The following is a 22,427-nucleotide window of genomic DNA, read 5'->3' as shown; positions in this document are numbered from 1 at the left end:
TTTGCGCGGATTTGAACTGCCAACCTTCTGATCGGCAAGTCCTAGGCTCTGTGGTTTAACCCACAGCGTCACCCGTTCCCCTATGGAAAAGGTAAAGGACCACTGGACGATTAAGTCCAGTCAAAGGCGACTACGGGGTTGCGGCGCTCATCTCGCTTTCAGGCCGAGGGAGCCGGCGTTTGTCCGCGGACAGCTTTCCGGGTCATGTGGCCGGCAGGACTAAGCCGCTTCTGGCGCAACGGGACACCGTGACGGAAACCAGAGAGCAAGGAAATGCCATTTACTTTCCTGCTGCAGTGGTACCTACTTATCTACTTGCACTGGTGTGCTTGCTTTCTATTTCTTTTTTGAATTTGATTTTAATTCTTTGCTCATTAAAAATGTACATACAGTATCTATACAAACATGATATGCTATCTTTATATATGAAGAAAAAAGGAAATGATGTAGGGAATAGAAAATTTGTAAAGGAACAAAAAAGAGGAAAAGAAAAAAATAAAGATACGAAGTAAAAAAATTCAAAAGAGGAAAAGAAAAGAACATTATTTACACAATGAGATGCAGTATTTCAATAATAATAATTGAAAATCTGGACACAGATTTTAGTCCTTTTATTTAATTTTTATTTTATTTTAATTTAATTTATTTATTTATTTATAGTCCTTTTATTTCTTTTATTTGTTGACCTGTTATACATATATTATTTTGAAGGGGGTGGGAATGACGTTTCTGAGGTATTTTCAAGGAAATCCGCCCCAAATCTACACTTCCGGCACAGGGTTGCCATCCGTCCGGATATCCCCGGAGCCGTCCGGGAAGTTCCGGACGTGCGGGCCCTGCCTGCGCATGACTATGGGTAACCCTCGCTTCGAGAGGAATCCATCAATCTCCCCTCACACACACACACACACACAGAGGAAATCCCGCCTCCGAGACCGGAAGCGGCGGCTGTAGAACAACGCGCTGAGCGTTGACGGAGGAGGAAGTGCTTCGCGCGCCTTGCCGCTCGATGCTTTCTGGCCCTTGCGGGCCGCCGTCTCCGTCGCCCCGGCGCGGTGACGTCGTCAACGCGTCGAGGGCGGGGCTTGGCCTCCCGTCAGGGAGGAGGAGGAGGGAGGAGGGGACAAGATGGCGGAGGCTTCGCCGCAGCCGGGACGCTACTTCTGCCACTGCTGCTCGGCCGAGATCGCCCCGCGCTTGCCGGTGAGTCCCGGGGAGCCGGGGGCGGGCGCTCCCCCTCCCGCTCCGGGGCCGGAGGACCCGCCGCTCCGCAAGGCCCGGCGGGGGAGGCCGGTAGACTGCGCTGCCGGGGGGAGGCTCCACTACGGGAGGAGGGCGCCTGGGCCTTCTGGGGGGGAGGCGGGGGGGTTTCTCCCCCAAGGCCCCCCCAGTTAAGAAGAGGGGAGGGGTAGACTGCCCCTTCCCCTGGAGGCTCCACTGTTGGGCGTCGCTTCCTTCTCCCCTTTTTTTGGGGGGTGTTTTTTTTGGGGGGGGCTTGTTTGCAGTGGAGCCTCCAGGGCAAAAAGCAGTCTACCCCTCCTCCACTACGGGAGGAGGGCGCCTGGGCCTTCTTGGGGGGGGGAGGCGGGGAGGGTTCTCCCCCCAAGGCCCCCCCCCATTAAGAAGAGGGTAGACTGCCCCTTCCCCTGGAGGCTCCACTGCTGGGCGTTGCTTCGTCCTATTTATATAAGTCCTTTGGGGGGGAGGCGGGGGGGTTCTCCCCCCAAGGCCCCCCCATTAAGAAGAGGGGAGGGGTAGACTGCTCTTTGCCCTGGAGGCTCCACTGCGGGGCGTCGCTTCCTCCCATTTATAGAAGTCCTTTGGGGGGGGAGGCGGGGGTTTTTTCTCCCCAAGGCCCCCCCAATTAAGAGGAGGGAAGGGCTAGACTGCCCCTTCCCCTGGAGGCTCCACTCCTCCCCTTATATAAGTCCTTTGGGGGGGAGGCGGGGGGGTTTCTCCCCCAAGGCCCCCCCAGTTAAGAAGAGGGGAGGGGTAGACTGCCCCTTCCCCTGGAGGCTCCACTGTTGGGCGTCGCTTCCTTCTCCCCTTTTTGGGGGGTGTTTTTTTTGGGGGGGGCATGTTTGCAGTGGAGCCTCCAGGGCAAAAAGCAGTCTACCCCTCCTCCACTACGGGAGGAGGGCGCCTGGGCCTTCTTGGGGGGGGGGAGGCGGGGAGGGTTCTCCCCCCAAGGCCCCCCCCCAATTAAGAAGAGGGTAGACTGCCCCTTCCCCTGGAGGCTCTACTGCTGGGCGTTGCTTCGTCCTATTTATATAAGTCCTTTGGGGGGGGGAGGCGGGGGGGTTCTCCCCCCAAGGCCCCCCCATTAAGAAGAGGGGAGGGGTAGACTGCTCTTTGCCCTGGAGGCTCCACTCCTCCCCTTATATAAGTCCTTTTTTGGGGGGGTGTTTTTTGGGGGGGCATGTTTGCAGTGGAGCCTCCAAGGGAAGGGGCAGTCTACCCCTCCCCTCTTCTTAATTGGGGGGGGGCCTTGGGGAGAAACGCCCCCGCCTCCCCCCAAAAGGACTTATATAAATGGGACGAAGCAACGCTCAGCAGTGGAGCCTCCAGGTGGGAGAGCAGTCTACCCCCCTACCTCCAAGAAAAGGAGAGAAAGGGGGTGGTTTTCCCCCCCAAGCCCCCCCATCAAGCCTTGTAAAGAGGAGGGGAGGGGTAGACTGCTCTTTGCCCTGGAGGCTCCACTGCAAACATGCCCCCCCAAAAACACCCCCCCCAAAGGACTTATATAACGGGAGAAGGAAGCGTTGCTTCGTCCCATTTATATAAGTCCTTTGGTGGGGGAGGCGGGGGGGGTTTCTCCCCAAGCCCCCCCCAATTAAGAAGAGGGGAGGGGTAGACTGCTCTTTGCTCTGGAGGCTCCACTCCTCCCCTTATATAAGTCTTTGCGGGGGCATGTTTGCAGCGGAGGGTTTCCCCCATCAAGATAGGTAGGTATGTGCCTTGTGGTTTTTTGCTTTGGGGGGAGGATAGTGTAGGCTCCCCTCCTTTCCCCTCCTCTAGGTGCCACTGCAAGGCTGGTTCTCAGGGGGGGGCAGAGTTGGGGGGGAGGTATTGCCCTCCCCCTCTTCTCTCTCTTTTTTTTGGGGGGGGGGTAGACTGTTCTCATACCTGGAGGCTCCACTTCCAGGCGTTGCTTCCTTCTCCCATTTATATAAGTCCTTTGGGGGGGGCATGTTTGCAGCGGAGGCTTTTGCCCATCAAGGTAAAGATGGGTTGGGTGGGGAGGTGTTGCCCTTCCCTCTCCTCTCCCTCTTTTTTTTGTGGGGGGGGGTGGTAGACTGCTCTTTGCCCTGGAGGCTCCACTGCTGGGTGTTGCTTCCTCCCATTTATATAAGTCCTTTCTTGCAGGGGGTGTTTTGGGCCTGTTTGCAACGGGGAGGGTTTTGCCCCCTTGCTTTGGTAAACGGGGGGGGGGGGCTCCTCTAAAAGTGGTGGAGTTGTGTCCGTCGTTGGGGGCGCCCTTCCTAGTTGCTGGCCAAGGGGGGGGGTCTCCCTCCCGTCTCCTCCAAACGCAAGCCTTGATGTGGGTTGGCTGCTTTGGGGGTGTTGAACCCCCACCTCTCTTCTCCCCTCTTCCCCCCCAGTTTGTCAAGCGAGGGTAGACTTCTCTTTCCCAAGGAGGTTCCACTTAATAAGAGCATTGATTATACACCAGGCCACGTATCAGGAGTCCTGTCTGGCCTAGTTTTTAAGTTGCATTTCAATCAATTGTTTTTATACGTGAGCCCAGTCTTGGCTGGGGTGGGCGGGGTATAAATACAATTTATTATTATTTATTATTATGAGCAGTGCCAGAAAGGAACAGCTTCCCCTTGTCGCCTGCCAGCAGCTGGTATCCAGGGATAGACTATGCTGGAACACAGAGGTTCCATTCTGCGTTTGCAGATGAAATCGACTCAGTCAGCATGACTTCGATCTTTCTCAAGGGCTGGTTTCTCTTTCGCTATCTCGGCCTTGCCCGCCCATGTGTCTTTCCTCAACTGCCGGCTGAATCGAAGAATCGTGGACCTTTTATTATTTTCTCCCTCCCCCAAAAAACCCCTGGCAGTTGTGCATGGAGCTGTGGCCGTGCCGAAATATATTTATTTTCGCAGAATTAGAACGGGAGCTCTGGAAAGGTTACAGCCGGTCGTCCTGTCCCAAGCCCCTTGCAACACATTTTATTTATTTTGAAAAAGTGCAGGCGGTTTGATTGAACGGTACCCAAAGTGACAAATGTTGAACCTGGGGAACTCCTCACCTATGAGGAAAGGCTTTTCGGGTGGGGGCTGAGTTCAGGGAAAATGCGACTAACAGTGTGCAAAACAATGCGCTGTAGAGAAAAGTACCGTATTTTTCGCTCTATAAGACGCACCAGACCACAAGACGCACCTAGTTTTTGGAGGAGGAAAACAAGAAAAAATATATTCTGAATCTCAGAAGCCAGAACAGCAAGAGGGATCTCTGCGCAGCGAAAACAGCAATCCCTCTTGCTGTTCTGGCTTCTGGGATAGCTGCGCAGCCTGCATTCACTCCATAAGGCGCACACTGTCTGTGGCACGCTCTCCCCAGGGAAGTTTACCTGGCGCCTTCATTACGCACCTTTAGGCGCCAGGCAAAAATGTTCCTTTTTAACCAGGCTTTTGGTTGATCCGATTTACATCCTATTAAAATGTGGGGGTTTTTTTGTAGGAGCGGGGCTGTTGGGTTGTTGCTTTTACGTTTATTATGTGCTTTGTGGTTTTTATATCTTGATTTTATTCCGTGAACCACCCTGAGACCCCTGTGTATAGGGCGGTAAAGGTAAAGGGACTCCTGACCATTAGGTCCAGTCGTGGCTGACTCTGGGGTCACGGTGCTCATCTCGCTTTACTGGCCGAGGGAGCCGGCGTATAGCTTCTGGGTCATGTGTCCAGCAGGACTAAGCCGCTTCTGGCGAACCAGAGCAGCGCATGGAAACGCCGTTTACCTTCCCGCCAGGGAGATACCTATTTATCTACTTGCACTTTGACGTGCTTTCGAACTGCTAGGTTGGTAGGAGCTGGGACCGAGCAACGGGAGCTCACACTGTGGCGGGGATTCGAATAGCCGACCTGATCGGCAAGTCCTAGGCTCTGTGGTTTAACCCACAGCGCCACCCACATCCCGTATAGGGCGGTATATAATAACAAAAACCTACAGAACTCACTGCCACAGGACCGATCCGAGGAGGAGGAGGCTGGCAATGGGTACCAACCATAATGGCTGTGTTCTCCTTCTGAATACCAATTGGGGGTTGTTGCAGTTTTGCTCTGGCCCTGCTCAGGGGGCTTCCCATTGGGGCTGGGCCTGATCCAGCTCACAGGCCTTTCCCGAGGTTCACGTGTCCCGGATGATGGGAAACTTACTCCTCAACTAGAGCTGCTGTGTTTGCAGAAAAAGTGAAAATCCGGACGCTAAAACGGCCGAGCTTTCTTTTGGTGCCGAAGCTGTTGAGCTCGTTTTGCAAAATCTCGAAGTTTATTGAGCTGGGCATTTCCTGGGTGTTTTGACTTGTTTTCTAAAATTCCACCCGGACGCTTTTTCTGCTGAACGGATCCCAAATACGTCCAGGGAGTTCTGGACGTGTGGCAGCCGGCGTCAGAAATTTGCCTGGCGTGTTTTGCGTCCGGCGCTGGCATCCTTGCGGCCGTGTGAAGATCTCTGGGCGCCAGGTTCTTGTGACGGACATTTCCCTCTGACCGACCCTCCCCCCCCGATTTGTTAAGCCATTAAGCAGAAGAGTTTCTTTAAAATAATAATAATAAGCTGTCATCGTTGTCTCCCTTGCAGCGCTCAATTGCATGCTGGAGATAATAGTCTTGTTTAGATTTTGTTTTCCATAAAGGGCATAATTTAACCACACTGAGAGTACATGTTGCGCCAGCCGTTTGGCCTTAGTCTGATTGGGCAATGAGGGATTGTCTGGAAGGTTTGGGAGAAGCAATTGAGTTGTGTGGAGGAAGAACAGGCCTGTTAGTATAAAGCCCCCTTCCTCTCCCTGGGACGTAGGCTGCGTATAAGTATCTGCTCGCCTTTGGGTGAGTACAAAACGCTTGTAGGCGACTAGCCAAGGCGGATCTGTGCACCCCAGCGCCGCATATGTGTAATACAGCCCTGTACACAGTCAAGGGAGGGACGCGGGTGGCGCTGTGGGTTAAACCACAGAGCCTAGGACTTGCCGATCAGAAGGTCCGCGGTTTGAATCCCCACAATGACGGGGTGAGCTCCCGTTGCTCGGTCCCTGCTCCTGCCAACCTAGCAGTTCGAAAGCACCTCAAAGTGCAAGTAGATAAATAGGTACCGCTCCGGCGGGAAGGTAAATGGCGTTTCCGTGCACTGCTGTTGTTCGCCAGAAGTGGCTTAGTCCTGCTGGCCACATGACCCGGAAGCTGTACGCCGGCTCCCTCGGCCAGTAAAGTGAGATGAGTGCCCCAACCCCAGAGTCGGCCACGACTGGACATAACGGTCAGGGGTCCCTTTACCTTTAGACCTGGAGGAAAGGGATGTGGGAGGCGCTGTGGGTTAAACCACAGAGCCTTGGGCTTGCCGATCAGAAGGTCGGCGGTTCAAATCCCTGTGACGGGGTGAGCTCCCATTGTTTGGTCCCTGCTCCTGCCAACCTAGCAGTTCGAAAGCACGCCAGTACAAGTAGATAAATAGGTACCACTCCGGTGGGAAGGTAAACGGTGTTTCCGTGCGCTGCTCTGCTTCGCCAGAAGCAGCTTTGTCATGCTGGCCACATGACCCGGAAGCTGTACACCGGCTCCCTTGGCCAGTAAAGCGAGATGAGCTCCGCAACCCCAGAGTCGGCCACGACTGGACCTAATGATCAGGGGTCCCTTTACCTTATAGAGTCAAACCTCGGTTGTTGAATGTAATCCTGTTCGGCTTCCGAAACGTTTGACAACCGAGGCGCGGCTTCTGGTTGGTCGCAGGAGCTTTCTGCACTCAGCAGAAGCAAAAAAAGTACAGCACAAAATGAAAGTGAAAATAACAGAGAGCCCCAGGCAGACCTAGCCTGTCTCCAGAGCAAACGGATTTGAAGAATAAAGATAGTGGGAAAACGACTTCCGCCTTCGAGTAGACCTGAGAACCTTTTAAACACGAGGATGTAGCAGAATGGCGGCTTGCGTACTTCATTCCCAGACCAAAAAGGTTGGGAGATAAATGCCATAAAGGAACTATTCTTCTTACCTGCTAAATAGAGACATTGGGCGGAAATTTGGCACCTGAACATCTTCCATGTGGTCATAATTGGGCCTGCGGCAGTATATTAGGGGGTGGCTGGGCTGCGGAGGGAGTGGGCCTCACAGGGTTCTTTGGGAATGAGGAGGCCTTGCGCAAAACGCTGACGATTCGCCATGTATAGCCTGGTCTGGAATTCCTAAATCGACATCGCCATGTCGATTTTGAACCAGTTTCGGGACGATTCGCCGATACATCGCTCAGCCCTCCACCCCCATCGTCCAGCCCAGAAACCAGGGTCCAGCTCTGAGGGCCTTCTGGCAGTTCCCTCCCTGCAAGAAGCGAGGTTACAGGGAACCAGGCGGAGGGCCTTCTCCGTGGTGGCGCCCTCTGTTCAGATGTCGAGGAAATAAACAACTATTTGGCTTTTTGAAGACACCTGAAGGCAGCCCTGTTTAGGGAAGCTTTTAATGTTTGGAGTTTTATTGTATTTTTTATATTTTGTTGGAAGCCGCCCAGAGTGGCTGGGGAAACCCAGCCAGATGGGCAGGGTATAAATAATAAATTAGTATTATTAGTATTACTGCTGTAAGCATTGCGTTCTTGCAAAAGGAAGAAGGTGCTCCCCCCTTTAAAGCGACAAGCCTTGGTCACGACAAACATCGATTCTTAAATGCGGGTTGCATCTTGCAAGTTCCCCATCTTTCTCTGGGTGCGAGAGAATCCCAATTGCGTGCATTTATTGTTATTGTTGTTTCACAAACTAATTTGCACTGTTTCCCCCCCCTGCAGGACTACATCTGCCCACGGTGCGAATCTGGCTTTATCGAAGAGTTGCCGGAAGAACCTAGGTAAAAAGGGTACCCTTTTCGGGCTTTGGGGGCCGCATTCTGGCAGCGGGCAAAAGCCGCATTCTGGCAGCGGGCCAGAGCTTGCGGGCAAAAGCCGGCCTGGAGGGACAAGGAAGAGGAACGGCGAGTCCTTAATTAACGCCCTCACTGTTGTCAAGCACAGACCAATCGCGGATTGAAGGGCACAGGCTCTCCGCACGTTTCTAGCCCACATTAAGGAATTGGCAGCCTTGAGAGAGAGAGAGAAAACCAGACTTGTTCAGAGTTTCTCCTGCCTTAGATGTGTTTTTTTTTTAAGCAAGTGTCATCGCTGATTTCTTGCCTGCTTCCCTTCAGCTCGCTCTTCTATCTCGAAATCTTTTCAGGAACGTCGAAAATGGATCCAACTCTTCGGCGTCGACCAGCGAGCAGAGCAGGCACCCGTTCGAGGTGAGGCGCCGAGTGGGGCAGGTCGATTCTGCACCGTCGTGTTTTTGCCAGAATTTGGAAGCTGGGAGGGAAAGGATGGAGTTGGGCTGCTGGCGAAATCGCCGCTCGCCTTTGGGCGAGTCAGGCGTCATTTCCAAGCAACTAGCTTTGCCAGGTGGAGGTTATCTTTGGCTGGAAGCAGAGACCTCTGCCTGATCTTTTTTTGTGAACTGCCCTGAGACTTCCGGGTATAGGGCTGTAAAGGTAAAGGTAAAGAGACCCCTGACCATTAGGTCCAGTTGTGACCGACCCTGGGGTTGCGTGCTCATCTCACTCTATAGGCCAAGGGAGCCGGCGTACAGCTTCCGAGTCATGTGGCCAGCAGGACTAAGCCGCTTCTGTTGAACCAGAGCAGCGCACGGAAATGCCGTTTACCTTCCTGCTGGAGCAGTACCTATTTATCTACTTGTACTTTGATGTGCTTTCGAACTGTTAGGTGGGCAGAAGCAGGGACCTAGCAACGGGAACTCACCCCGTTGCGGGGATTCGAACTGCCGACCTTCTGATCGGAAAGTCCTAGGCACTGGTTTAACCCACAGCGCCACCCGTGTCCCTTATAGGGCTGTATATACTGTATTTTTCGCTCTGTAAGAAGCACCAGACCACCAGACGTACCTAGTTTTTGGAGGAGGAAAACAAGAAAAAAATATTCTGAATCTCAGAAGCCAGAACAGCAAGAGGGATCGCTGTACAGTGAAAGCAGCAATCCCTCTTGCTGTTCTGGCTTCTGGGATAGCTGCGCAGCCTGCATTCGCTCCATAAGACACACACACATTTCCCCTTACTTTTTAGGAGGGAAAAAGTGAGTCTTATAGAGCAAAAAATACGGTAAATTCAATAAATGAATGAATGAATGAGGGCAGCGTACCTTTCTGGGGTGGGGCATCCCAGCGGTGGGCGGGGTCAGAGGCAGGAGTATGCGGGGCTAGAACCTTGCACCCGTACACAAGGCGTCTTCCCAACGCTCCTGACCCTCTCCCCTTCCACTCCAGAACGCCGACCAGCACTTATTCACCCTGCCCCAGGGCTACGGGCAGTTCGCCTTTGGCATCATCGACGACACCTTTGAGTTCCCGGCCTTCGGGTCCAACGCTCAGCCCGAGGACAACCGGGACGCGGAGAACCGGCGCGAGAGGGAGCACCAGTCCCGGCACAGATACGGCACGAGGCAGCCCCGGGCGCGGTTCACGGCGCGGAGGGCCGGTGGCAGGCACGAAGGCGTCCCCACGCTGGAAGGGTGAGAGGACGCGACTCTGGCATAGCTGTCAAGCGTCCCTTATTTGAAGGGACAGTCCCTTATCCCAGCGCCGTGTCCCGCTGCTGTCCCTTATTGATGGATGTCCCTTAAATGATGTCCCTTAAATTTCAAAGGAAGCAGCTCCTCTCCCTCCCTCCCTGCCAGCCAGGGAGGAGGGAGGCTCCAACTGTGTTGCTTGGCTGTGTTGCTCACCCAATAAGGAGTCTGAGAACGACTGGGGGGTGGAGCTTGCATGCCTTGTGTGTGGCTAGTTAATGCAAGCTGAGGGGGTTTTGAATGCTGGACGCCATTTTGTTGCACGTGCTGCTGCAAACTTTGCAGTGCAAAGCCAGGCCGGGGAGCCATCTTAAGTTGAGGCTGCATAGGCCTTGTGGTGCATGTGATTCAGATTCTAGTCAGTTGAACCTCTGGTTACAAAGTTGGTTGGACAGTGTTCTCGAAGCTACCAGCATGAGTTTGACCAGACTGCAGGAGGACAGGAAGACTGGAGTGCCTGGAACAGCGCTTATCCCAGCACTGTGTCCCGCTGCTGTCCCTTATTGATGATGTCCCTTAAATTTCCCGGGTTTCAAAGGAAGCAGCTCCTCTCCCTCCCTCCCTGCCGGCCAGGGAGGAGGGAGGCTCCAACTGGGTTGCTTGGCTGCCCGGCCCGCCCCCCTCCGGCCTCCTCTCACCAGCCTCGGCCCCCGGGAGCCCCTTCCTGCTGGGACCGGCGGGAGCCTCGGGCCCTTCCGCCACCATCCTCCTCGCGGCCAGCGAACTGAGTGTCTCTACCTGGGGCCTGCCCTCTGCCTGTCACCACCGCTCCCACTAGGCCGTACTGTGGCTGCGCCACCGAAGGACCCGGATGAGATGCGCAGCCTGGCGCGGGCGATGAATTGCTGAGGAGCCTTGAGAGGAGAGCGCGGGCAACCATAGAGAAAGCAGTTCAGAGAGAGGAGGGGGAGGAGGCGCGGGCAGATGTTCCAAGGGCTACAAGGGAAGGGACGCAAGCTCTTCTCCCATAGATGTGTAGTGGTAGACTAGCATAGATGGTCTGATCTGCGGGTTTACTTCGGGCGCTGTTTCCCCCCCCCCCTTCCTCCCGCCCCGCCTGATGGAACTGAGAGCTGCAGATGGAGCACGAGAGAAAAGATACAGAACTGCAGCAGCATCTTCGTTTTGCGCGAAAACAGCTGGAGGGCCAAGTCTCGGGATGCCTGCTGTAGAGGCACGATGGTCAGGCTCGGTGCTGGATCAGAGTCCCAAAGCGTTGAGGAGCGGCGTTCGTGAATTTTCCTCTTTCTCCCGGCAGTCGGCTCACTTTTCCTTTTCTCCACCTCCCTCCTCTTTGTGCAGAATCATCCAGCATCTGGTCAACGGCATCATCACTCCCACCACGATACCGAACCTCGGAGTGGGGCCTTGGTGAGTTCACGACGTCCGTCCGTCCCGTCCTTTTCCCCAGAGGCCTTCCGGTCCCGGCAGCAATTTTAACCCTTCCTCTCTGCTTCTCCCCCCCAAAAAAAACCCCATTTATTGTTACGTTCCTGAAGGGGAGTCCTGCATTCGAATCCGATGGACTACGCCTGGGGAGCCAACGGCTTGGACGCCATTATTACCCAGGTAAAACCTCTCCGCCCTCCCGGGGGGAACCTGCCTTTGTTCGTCGGTTTCGAAATCTGCGTCGCTTCCGTCTTCTGCGGAGAGACTGTCCGCATTTTCCAAAAATAAAATAAAAATTACTGAGGTCTCTCCTTCTCTCAGTCTCTGCAGCTAGGGAGACGTAGGTGGGTTACTAGACCCAGGGGCCACCTCAGCCTCCCCTGACCCAACCGGTAGTGGAGCAGCTGTAAGCGATGGCCCAGCTGGAGGCAACGAGGTCATCTCCGCATCTGAAGCCAGGGCAGGATCAGGCCCCTGACTCGGCCCAGCTGGTGTTTGTTGCAGGGGAACCTGTGCAGACTGGGACTCTTCAGGATGGTTCAGATGCCTGAGGCAAAGGATACGGAATCCCCTCTGGTTCCGATTCCGAGCCCCAGTCCATCACACTATCTACCGTATTTTTTGCTCTGTAAGACTCACTTTTCCCCTCCTAAAAAGTAAGGGGAAATGTGTGTGCGTCTTACGGAGCGAATGCAGGCTGCGCAGCTATCCCAGAACCCAGAACTGCAAGAGGGATTGCTGCTTTCGCTGCGCAGCGATCCCTCTTGCTGTTCTGGCTTCTGAGATTCAGAATATTTTTTTTCTTGTTTTCCTCCTCCGAAAACTAGCTGCGTCTCGTGGTCTGGTGCGTCTTACAGAGCGAAAAATACGGTAGCTAGCCCACCAAAAAGCCCAATTTAAATAAAACCTCCATGTACATGTTGCCATTGAATCCCAGTTCCTCAGGCCTAAAAGGTTGATAGCCATAGACCGCAATACTTCAAGGACTGCCTCTGTCCATATGAACCGACCCAGACCCATAGACCAGATGGCTGGGGGGTCGCCAGCTCTTGATGGGGTCACACGTCCCCTGGAGGAGCAGGTTCGTAGCTTGGGGGTCCTCCTTGAATCTTTGCTGTCGCTTGAGGCTCAGGTGGCCTCAGTGGCCCGGAGCGCCTTCCGTCGGCTGGTGGCCCAGCTAAGCCCCTATCTGGACAGGGATGGCCTAACACCTGTTGGAGAGGTTTGATCTTCTTGCAGTCCATGGGACCCTCAAGAGTCTCCTCCAGCACCAGAATTCAAAAGCATCCCTTCTTCGAGCCATCAGCCTTCTTGATGGTCCAGCTCTCACTTCCATACATCACTGCTGGGAAAACCAGAGCTTTAACTATACGGGCATTAATGCAATGCATTATATGTGGGGCTGCCTTTGAAGGAGCGGGTACGTCGCCTGGGGCTCCTCCTGGATCCCCTGCTGTCGTTTGAGGCTCAGGTGGTCTTGGTGGTGCTGAGCACCCTCTGCCAGCTTTGGCCGGTGCGCCCCTATCTGGGCAAGGACAATTTAACTTCCATCTTCTATGCTCTGGTAGCCTCTAGGTCAAATTACTGCAATGCAACAACAACAATAATGATAATGCTGGACCAGTCTCTTGCCTCGGTAATGGGCTGGATGAGAGCCAACAGACTGAAGCTCAATCCGGATTAGACTGAGGCTCTGTTAGTGGGGGGTTCCTTAGACCAGATGGCTGGCTCTTGGTGGGGGTCACACTTCCCCTGAAGGAGCAGGTTCGTAGCTGGATCCTTTGCTGTCCCTCGAGGCTCAGGTGGCCTCAGTGGCCCGGAGTGCCTTCCATCATCTTCAACTGGTGGCCCAACTATGTCCCTTTCTGGACTGGGATGGCCTGTTGTCTATGCTCTGGTAACCTCAAGGTTAGATTACTGCAGTGCGTTCTACGTAGGGCTGCCCCTGGAGACGGTTCGGAGACTTCAGCCGGTGCAGAATCCAGCGGCCAGGTCGCTCCCCGGACGGCAAGACAGTTTGAGTATATTGCACCGATCCTGGTCCGACTGCACTGGCTACTGTTCAGTTTCCAGGCCCAATTCAAAGTGCTGGTTTTGACCTATAAAGCCTTAAACGGCTCAGGACCACAATACCTCAAGGACTGCCTCTTTCCATTTGAACCGACCCGGACCCTGAGATCATTTTCTGTGGCCCTCCTTTGTGTGCCGCCTCCTCGAGAGGTCCGGAGGGCGGGAACACGAGAGCGGGGCCTTCTCTGCAGTGGCTCCCCGTCTGTGGAACGCTCTCCCCAGGGAGTCTCACCCGGCGCCTTCATTAGACACCAGGCAAAAACATGCCTCTTCCACTAGGTCTTCAGCTAATTGACACCCTATATCCTTTTAAATATGTTTCTGGGAGTGGGAAATGATTGCTTTGTTTCTGTTCTTATTTTTATTACGTATTTTGTGTTTTTTTTATATTGTAGGTTTGGTATTCCCTGTTTTGGGAAGCTTTTAATGTTTGGACTACTGTATTTTAATATTTTGTTGGAAGGTTCCCAGAGTGGCTGGGGAAACCCAGCCAGGTGGGCGGAGTATAAATAAATTACTGGTTTTTTTGCTCTATAAGACTCACTGTTTCCCTCCTAAAAAGTAAGGGGAAACGTGTGTGCGTCTTATGGAGTGAATGCAGGCTGTGCAGCTATCCCAGAAGCCAGAACAGCAAGAGGGATTGCTGCTTTCACTGCGCAGCGATCCCTCTTGCTGTTCTGGCCTCTGAGATTCAGAATATTTTTTTTCTTGTTTTCCTCCTCCAAAAACTAGGTGCGTCTTGTGGTCTGGTGCGTCTTATAGAGTGAAAACTATGGTATTATTATTATTTATTAGAGGTTATAATCTGAGGGTGTTTTTGGTTGTTCCGCCCTGTGGAACGCCCTCCCACCAGATGTCAAGGAGATAAACAACGATCTGACATTTAGAAGACATCTGAAGGCAGCCCTGTTCAGGGAAGCTTTTAACGTTAGATGTTTTATCGTGTTTTTAATATTCTGTCGGGAGCCGCCCAGAGCGGCTGGGGGGCCCCAGCCAGATGGGCAGAGTACAAGTAATAAATTATTATTGTTATTATCTGGAATCCCCACCCCTTCGCAACAAGGCGAGGACTCGAAGCATCTCGGGGCTTTTGCCTCACTCCAATCCGCGGACGCGGGTGGCGCTGTGGGTAAAACCTCAGTGCCTAGGGCTTACCGATCGCATGGTCGGCGGTTCGAATCCCCGCGGCGGGGTGAGCTCCTGTCTTTTGGTCCCAGCTCCTGCCCACCTAGCAGTTCGAAAGCACCTCAGAGTGCAAGTAGATAAATAGGTACTGCTCTGGCAGGAAGGTAAACGGCGTTTCCGTGTGCTGCACTGGTGCTGGCTCACCAGAGCAGCTTCATCACGCTGGCCACGTGACCCGGAAGTGTCTCCGGACAGCGCTGGCCCCCGGCCTCTTAAGTGAGATGGGCGCACAACCCTAGAGTCGGACACGACTGGCCCGTACGGGCAGGGGTACCTTTACCTTTACCGTTTTACGACACACCAGACCACAAGGCACACCTAGTTTTTCGAGGAGGAAAACAAGAAAAAATATATTCTGAATCTCAGAAGCCAGAACAGCAAGAGGGATCGCTGCGCAGTGAAAGCAGCAATCCCTCTTGCTGTTCTGGCTTCTGGGATAGCTGCGCAGCCTGCATTCGCTCCGTAAGACGCACACACATTTCCCCTTACTTTTGAGGAGGGGAAAAGTGAGTCTTATAGAGCAAAAAATATGGTATTTCCCATATATTCAATAAACGTTTTGAGGATGTTAAAATGAACGTTTCAAGTTGTAAAACAGAACATTTTCTGTTTTACAACTTGAAACATCCTTAAAACGTTTATTGAATATGTGGGTAATAACTGTGTACACCTGAAAATGTTGGCAGCACTGAGGGGTACCTTTACCTTTACCTCCTGCATCCCTGTTCTCTTCCAGCTTCTGAATCAGTTCGAGAACACGGGGCCTCCTCCGGCGGACAAGGAGAAAATCCAAGCGCTCCCCACCATCCACATCACAGAGGAACACGTAGGTGAGTCTCTTTTTTCTTCCCCATTTCTTTTCTCCTCTCACTCCCCCCGCCCCACAAATTATACTGTATTTTCCACTCCATAAGATGCACTTTTCCCCCCTCCTAAAAGGTAAGTGGAAATGTGTGTGCGTCTTAGGGAGCGAATGCAGGCTGTGCAGCTATCCCAGAAGCCAGAACAGCAAGAGGGATTGCTGCTTTCGCTGCGCAGCAATCCCTCTTGCTGTTCTGACTTCTGGATACAGAATATTTTTTTTTTCTTGTAAGGGGAAATGTCTGTGCGTCTTAGGGAGCGAATGTGTGGTCGATCGCTGGCTCCCTTGCCCAGGCCTCCATTGTTGAATGTTCTGCAGACGGAGGCTGTTTGTCTCCCCAGCGACATGTGACTGGCTGATTAGATTATCTGTCTGGGAAGAAGCTGCAGAGCTGTGAGCTGAACCCCATAAAAACAGGATTTTTCCCCCCTTTGCAAAGTAAGCTCAACAACTTTGACCTGATCCTCAAAAAAAGGGGCTTTTGCCTTTAGCAAAAGAAGCTGCACAACTGTGAGCTTTCCCCCTTTCCTCCTCGAAAAACTAGGTGCGTCTTATGGAGTGAAAAATACGGTGACATCTCATGACATCGCTTGTTTTATGCTTGATTTTGCTGATTTCTCTCTCTTGCCCTTTGAGATAGATAGATAGATAGATAGATAGATAGATAGATAGATAGATAGATAGATTTGGTATTTGTAACGTCAGGCAGGGTCAACGTGGGGGCATCCTTCGGGGTGGGGTGAAAAGGGGCATAGCAGAGTTAGTTTCTGCACAAAAACAGACTTGCACCCCCCTTTCTAAAACCTCCGTCCAGACGAGCTGGTGGCACGGTCAGAGGCCAAGGACCAGGGGTTGAAACGTTGGTTGTGCAAACAGCACGATCAGTGCTGGATTTAAGGTAAAGGGACCCCTGACCATTAGGTCCACTCGTGACCGACTCTGGGGTTACAGCGCTCATCTCGCTTTACTGGCCGAGGGAGCCGGCGTACAGCTTCCAGGTCATGTGGGCAGCATGACTAAGCCACTTCTAGCGAACCAGAGCAGCGCACGGAAACGCCATTTACCTTCCCACTGGAGTGGTACCTATTTATCTACTTGCACTTTGACGTGCTTTCGAACTGCTAGGTGGGCAGGAGCAGGGACCGAGCAAGGGGAGCTCACCCCGTCATTGCGGGGATTCGAACCGCCGACCTTCTGATCGGCAAGTCCTAGGCTCTGTGGTTTAACCCACAGCGCCACCCGCGTCCCTTAGTGCCGGATTTACGTATAAGCTAGACAAGCTCTAACTCTCCCACTCTCTTGGGGTCCCCTCAGAAATTTAAAGGAAAAAAACCCTGGATGTACATTTCCAAAATACAAGAAGAAACAAAATAAAACCTACATACAGCAACAGTGTTTTGCGTTGTGTAGGCTCCTGTGATGGAAGTCATGGGCCCCGCCTGCTCCCTAAAACAGGCATAGGCAAACTCTGGCCCTCCAGATGTTTGGGACTACAATTCCCATAATCCCTAGCTAACAAGGCCAGTGGTCAGGGATGATGGGAATTGTAGTCCCAAACATCTGGAGGGTGAGAGTTCGCCTATGCCTGCCCTAAAATATCACTGGTTTGCTCATTTCCATATATAGGGTGCCTGCATTGTGCATGTGCAAATGGCTTGAGATACCTATTAGGTCCATAAATTACCGTATAGCATATATTCAACATAAAAGAACAGCGGTAATTTCTTGTGGACAAAGGACAGCTGGACATAGAAAGGGCCCCATTACTTTCAGTAGCTTAGGGCCTCATCAAACCTAAATCTGGCCCTGGATGCGATCGTACCATATATAAAAAGGTAAAGGGACCCCTGACCGTTAAGTCCAGTCGTGGCCAACTCTGGGGTTGCGGCGCTCATCTCGCTTTACTGGCCGAGGGAGCCGGCGTACAGCTTCCGGGTCATGTGGCCAGCAGGACGAAGCCGCTTCTGGCGAACCAGAGCAGTGCACGGAAACGCCGTTTCCCTTCCCGCCGGAGCGGTACCTATTGATCTACTTGCACTTTGAGGTGCTTTCGAACTGCTAGGTTGGCAGGAGCAGGGACTGAGCAACGGGAGCTCACCCCGCCATTGCGGGGATTCGAACCGCCGACCTTCTGATCGGCAAGCCCTAGGCTCTGTGGTTTAACCCACAGCGCCACTCGTGTCCCTGTACCGTATATAACTCTAGTTAAATTCAAGTAAATTCATGGTGGGGGCCAGAGAGTGTTTCACTTGACTGTTGTGGAAGTTCTGGGGGAACGGGGCTGTATATATTTTCTAAGGATCCCAAATATCCTGGCCCACGTGGAAGTAAAAGTGTGCCCCACAACCGCACAAAACCTCGTTGCTTCTTGCCCCAGGTTCTCCCCCTCCCCTTTATTTATTTGATTGTTTATTTATTGCAACGCGGGCCAGTAAATCAAGCCAAGGTTCCTTGTTCTGCAACCACAGGTTCCGGACTGGAGTGCCCCGTCTGTAAAGAAGATTATGAAGCTGGCGAAAGCGTTCGGCAGTTGCCCTGTAATCACCTGTTCCACGATGGCTGCATAGTTCCATGGCTGGAACAGGTGAGTCGCGAAGAGAGAGAATTTCAATACAAAACGTTGACAGCTATGGTTGGGGGCAAAGGGGGAGATGGCAGTGAGCCTTTTCTCTTCTCCCATTTGCAATAGTATACACACACACACACACACACACACAGTGGCCCCTTGGTTCTCAAACTTAATCCGTTCCAGAAGTCCGTTCCAAAACCAAAGCGTTCCAAAACCAAGGGGCGCTGCTTTCCCATAGAAAGTCATGCAAAACGGGTGGACTTTCAAAAACAACCCCTAAAACAGCAATTTTACATGGGTTTTACTATCTAACGAGACCATTGGTCCATAAAACAAAAGCGAGAATCAATGCACTATACAGTGGTACCTCGGGTTAAGTACTGGAGGTGCATACTTAACCTGAAACTGTTCTTAACCTGAAGCACCACTTTAGCTAATGGGGCCTCCTGCTGCTGCCACACCGCCGGAGCACGATTTCTGTTCTCATCCTGAAACAAGGTTCTTAACCGGAGGTACTATTTCTGGGTTAGCGGAGTCTGTAACCTGAAGCGTATCTAACCTGAAGCATATGCATAGGCGCCGACTCCATGGGGCCTGAGGGGGCCCGAGCCCCCTCAAAAATTCGTTTGGGGGGGCTCCGCACCCCCAATAATTTAAGAAAATTATATTACTGCTGCGAAGAGGCGGGAGGGAGAGGAGGCCCCTTGGGAGGAGCGGGCAGGTGCTGGGGCGGCAGCGCCGGGCGGGGGCCGAGGGGTGGGCGCCCCCCTGCGCGGGCATCGCCTCGCCGCCGCCACGGGTTTGGCTGGGCCGCCAAACAAGGCCAGGATCCAGGCCCGCCCCACTCTCCTTATTTGGTGCCCGGTTCCGGCTCTCGCTACCAGTGGAAAGAGAGACGGAGGTGCAGTGGAACCCGCAGCCTTTGCAGGCGCCGCCCGGCCGGGGGAGGGGAGCGCGGAGGAGCCCCGCGGGCCTGGGCCCGGCCAGCCGAGCCCTCCCGAATTGCGCCCCGCAGCCAGGATCTTGTGGCGAGGACCCCGGTATGGGCCCCCCCAATATTTTTTATAAGTCGGCGCCCCTGAGCATATGTAACCCGAAGTACCACTGTACTATAAAATAAATACCTGCACCTTACCTGCACTGATGATGGTCATTGTTTGGATGGGGGGGTTGTATCCCTTTCCGCAGTCTGACAACCAGTCAATCAATCCATCAGTAACTGGGTTCCTCACAGTCACAAAAACAAACAAACTGAAAAAGCCTCAGAAACGAAAACGCAAAATAAACAGCAAAAACAAAAGCGCCAAACTTAATCAATTCCAGAAGTCCATTTGACTTCCCAAATGTTCGGAAATCAAGGCACGGCTTCCGATTGGCGCAGGCGCCTCAGAAACAATAGTCGACAGCTGCGTCGGGAGCCAATGTAGGTCTTTCAGGACCGGTGTTATATGGTCTCGGCGGCCGCTCCCAGTCCCCAGTCCGGCTGCCGCATTCTGGATTAGCTGTAGTTTCCGGGTCACCTTCAAAGGCAGCCCCACGTAGAGCGCATGGCAGTAGTCCAGCAGGAGATAACCAGAGCATGCACCACTCTGGCAAGACAGTCCGCGGGCAGGGAGGGTCTCATCCTGTGTCCCAGATGGAGCTGCCCTGGACGCAGAATTGACCTGCGCCTCCATGGACATCTGTGAGTCCAAAATGACTCCCAGGCTGCGCACCTGGTCCTTCGGGGGCACAGTTACCCCATTCAGGACCAGGGAGTCCTCCACACCTGCCCGCCCCCTGTCCCTCCAAAAACAGTACTTCTGTCTTGTCAGGATTCAACCTCAATCCGTTAGCCGCCATCCATCCTCCAACCGCAAAACCACAAACCTGTTGGGAGTTTTTCCAGAGTGCCAACGGACATTTAGAGAGAGGTGATCTGACTGATCTTTTGGAAAGCTCTTGACGGCCTCGTTCCAGTATCCCTGAAGGAGCGTCTCCACCCCCATCGTCCAGCCCGGACACTGAGGTCCAGCTTCGAGGGCCTTCTGGCAGTTCCCTCATTGCGAGAAGTGAGGTTACAGGGAACCAGACAGAGGGCCTTCTCGGTGGTGGCACCCACCCTGTGGAACACCCTCCCATCAGATGTCAAGGAAATAAGCAGCTATCCTATTTTTAAAAGACATCTGAAGGCAGCCCTGTTTAGGGAAGTTTTTAATATTTGATGCTGTATTGTTTTTAACACTCGATTGGAAGCCGTCCAGAGTGGCTGGGGAAACTCAGCCAGATGGGTGGGGTTAAAAAAAGACCCCCGACCATTAGGTCCAATCGTGACCGACTCTGGGGTTGCAGCGCTCATCTCGCTTTATTGGCCGAGGGAGCCGGCGTACAGCTTCTGGGTCATGTGGCCAGCAGGACTGAGCCACTTCTGGCCAACCAGAGGAGCGCACGGAAACGCCGTTTACCTTCCCGCCGGAGCGGTGCCTATTTATCTACTTGCACTGGGATGCTTTCGAACTGCTAGGTTGGCAAGAGCAGAGACCGAGCAACGGGAGCTCACCCCGTGGCGGGGATTCTAATCACCGACCTTCTGATCGGCAAGTCCTAGGCTCTGTGGTTTAACCCATTGGGAAGGGTATAAATAATAAATTATTATTATTAAAGTCAAGTGCCAGTGTACAAATTAGACCGGGTGTCTAAGGAAAGCACGGCCCGTCTCAATTTCTCCCTTTTCGCGTTTCGTTCCAGCACGACACCTGCCCCGTCTGCCGGAAGAGCCTCAGCGGCCAGAACACAGCCACCAACCCCCCGGGACTCTCGGCGATGAACTTCGCCTCCTCGTCTTCCTCCTCCTCCTCCTCCTCCTCTAGCTCGCCGAGTAACGAGAACGCGGCGAACAACTCGTGAGAGCGGAACGGCGGGGCGGGAGGTTTGGGGGGGGGCAGGTCGAAAAACAAAACACACCTTTTCGAACGCAAGCAAAAAACGAAACAAAAACGTCGCTGTTCTCGCGCCCCTTTTGTCGCCTCGCCCCCTTCCTCCCCACCTGGCCAAACTGGGGGGCGGGCGGGTGTCTGTGGAGGGGTGGGGATGGGAGAGGAACCCCCCCAGCCCTGGAACACAGAGCAAAGGGGGCAGGGTTTGGACAAGGGAACCCCCCCACCGACACATTTCCCCCGTGAACCGCGATGACACCGATGTCCTCTTCTTCGCACACAACACACAAACTCACCCTTGTCTCTTCGCCCCCGCAAGGGTGTTTCGGGCGCTCTCGCGTTTTGTTTTCTCCGGGGTGGGTGCGGGGGGTACGAGGGAAGCCCACCCTTTTTTAAAAAAACGCGGACTCTTCGAGGAAAAACCCGGCAAAGGAACATGGAAGCACTGAAGTGAGACTTTTTGGGGTTTTCTCTCTCTTTTTTTTTTTTGAGCGGAAATCGTTTCTGTTAGTAGCTTGGTTGTTTTTTTTTAAAGCATTTCGACCATCTTTTTTTTGGGGGGGGGTCTCTTTTCAGTTCCTTAAGCCTTTTGACGTTCCCTCTTCCCTCCCGTCCCAACCTAATGGATTTTTCTACTTCCTAGCTGGGAGAAGGAAAACCAGCCAAGGAAGGGAATTTTTTTTGGGGGGGGGCAGGTCATGTGCGGAAAGCATACCCTAACGACTGGACCCACATTTTCATGCTCGTTAGTTTCCTCTCCTGTTTTAACATCACCCTTTCCCTCCCCCCCTTTTTTTTCTTTTTTGGGCAGTCCGGCGTTGAGAAAGGGGTTTTTATAATGTTAAATTATTACTGCTGTTGAAATAAACGGACATTTCAGCTCGGATCCTGTACACGCATGTTTGGGTTCGTCCCGCATCTTCGAGTTATAAACACCTGATTTGACACGGTGGCCTAATTTTGTCGCCTCCTTGGGAGAAACCCTCAGTCGGTAGAGTGTGAGAGTCTGAATTTCAGGGCCGTGGGTCTGAGCCCCACGTTGGGCGAAAGATTCCTGCGTTGCAAGGCATTCGTGGTCCCTTCCAACACTATGATCTATGAACTTGTCCTGGAATGGAAAAATCAGGCCTCAGATTTAAGTTGGGAATGGCCAACTTGATATCTTCTTGATCCCCCGCTGTCATCCATGTTGGCTAGCAACAACAGGAGTAGAAAGTCCTTTTACATCTGCAGGGATGCCCCTGGTCTTAGAAGAAGCAATTCTTCTCTTCCGGAGGGAATGTCTCTACAGTGGTACCCTGGTTCTCTTAGGTTTCCTGTTTAAATTGCTCCTTCACAAGGACTAGGAGCTTGAACATCTTCGGTTAGGGCTGCGAGAGATTCATGGTCCGTGTAGAAAATACTTTATTTAAAAAATAATAATAATCAGGGCTTTCACCCCCAAAATACGTTTAGGGGTGGTCTCATTATAACTCAAGAAAATCACCATTTTGTAGTTCAGATCAGCCCTTCACGGGCACTAGAAACTTGATCTGCTGGATCAGAGGCCAGTGGCCCATGTGGTCCAGCCTTTTGCCCTCACAGTGGCCAAATTCCCCCATAGATAGAGCCTAGGAATCCA

General features: G+C 53.0%; 1 protein-coding gene across 1 annotated transcript; it reads left to right on the top strand.

Moving 5' to 3' along the window:
* The first annotated feature begins 1,050 nt into the window (after window positions 1-1,050).
* RNF126 (ring finger protein 126) lies at window positions 1,051-21,751 on the top strand. The gene is made up of 9 exons (XM_083720689.1): window positions 1,051-1,203; window positions 7,996-8,054; window positions 8,420-8,483; window positions 9,515-9,759; window positions 11,119-11,187; window positions 11,316-11,385; window positions 15,197-15,290; window positions 17,791-17,906; window positions 20,619-21,751. The coding sequence occupies exons 1-9, from the start codon at window positions 1,129-1,131 to the stop codon at window positions 20,775-20,777; spliced, it is 951 nt and encodes a 316-aa protein (XP_083576815.1). The 5' UTR covers window positions 1,051-1,128; the 3' UTR covers window positions 20,778-21,751.
* The last annotated feature ends 676 nt before the right edge of the window (window positions 21,752-22,427 follow it).

The sequence above is a fragment of the Podarcis gaigeae genome, assembly GCF_964106915.1.
Source record: "Podarcis gaigeae genome assembly, chromosome: 18".
Taxonomy (NCBI): Eukaryota; Metazoa; Chordata; class Lepidosauria; order Squamata; family Lacertidae; genus Podarcis; species Podarcis gaigeae.
Note: the sequence above shows the minus strand (reverse complement) of the source record. Positions and strands in the feature narration are given on the sequence as shown.

Bases quoted from the DNA above. Each gene is read 5' to 3' on its own strand.
- RNF126 (XM_083720689.1), top strand. From the start codon at position 1,129: ATGGCGGAGGCTTCGCCGCAGCCGGGACGCTACTTCTGCCACTGCTGC. The intron at 15,291-17,790 runs GTGAGTCTCTTT...CTGCAACCACAG, and splicing joins CATCACAGAGGAACACGTAG to GTTCCGGACTGGAGTGCCCC. The intron at 17,907-20,618 runs GTGAGTCGCGAA...GTTTCGTTCCAG, and splicing joins TAGTTCCATGGCTGGAACAG to CACGACACCTGCCCCGTCTG.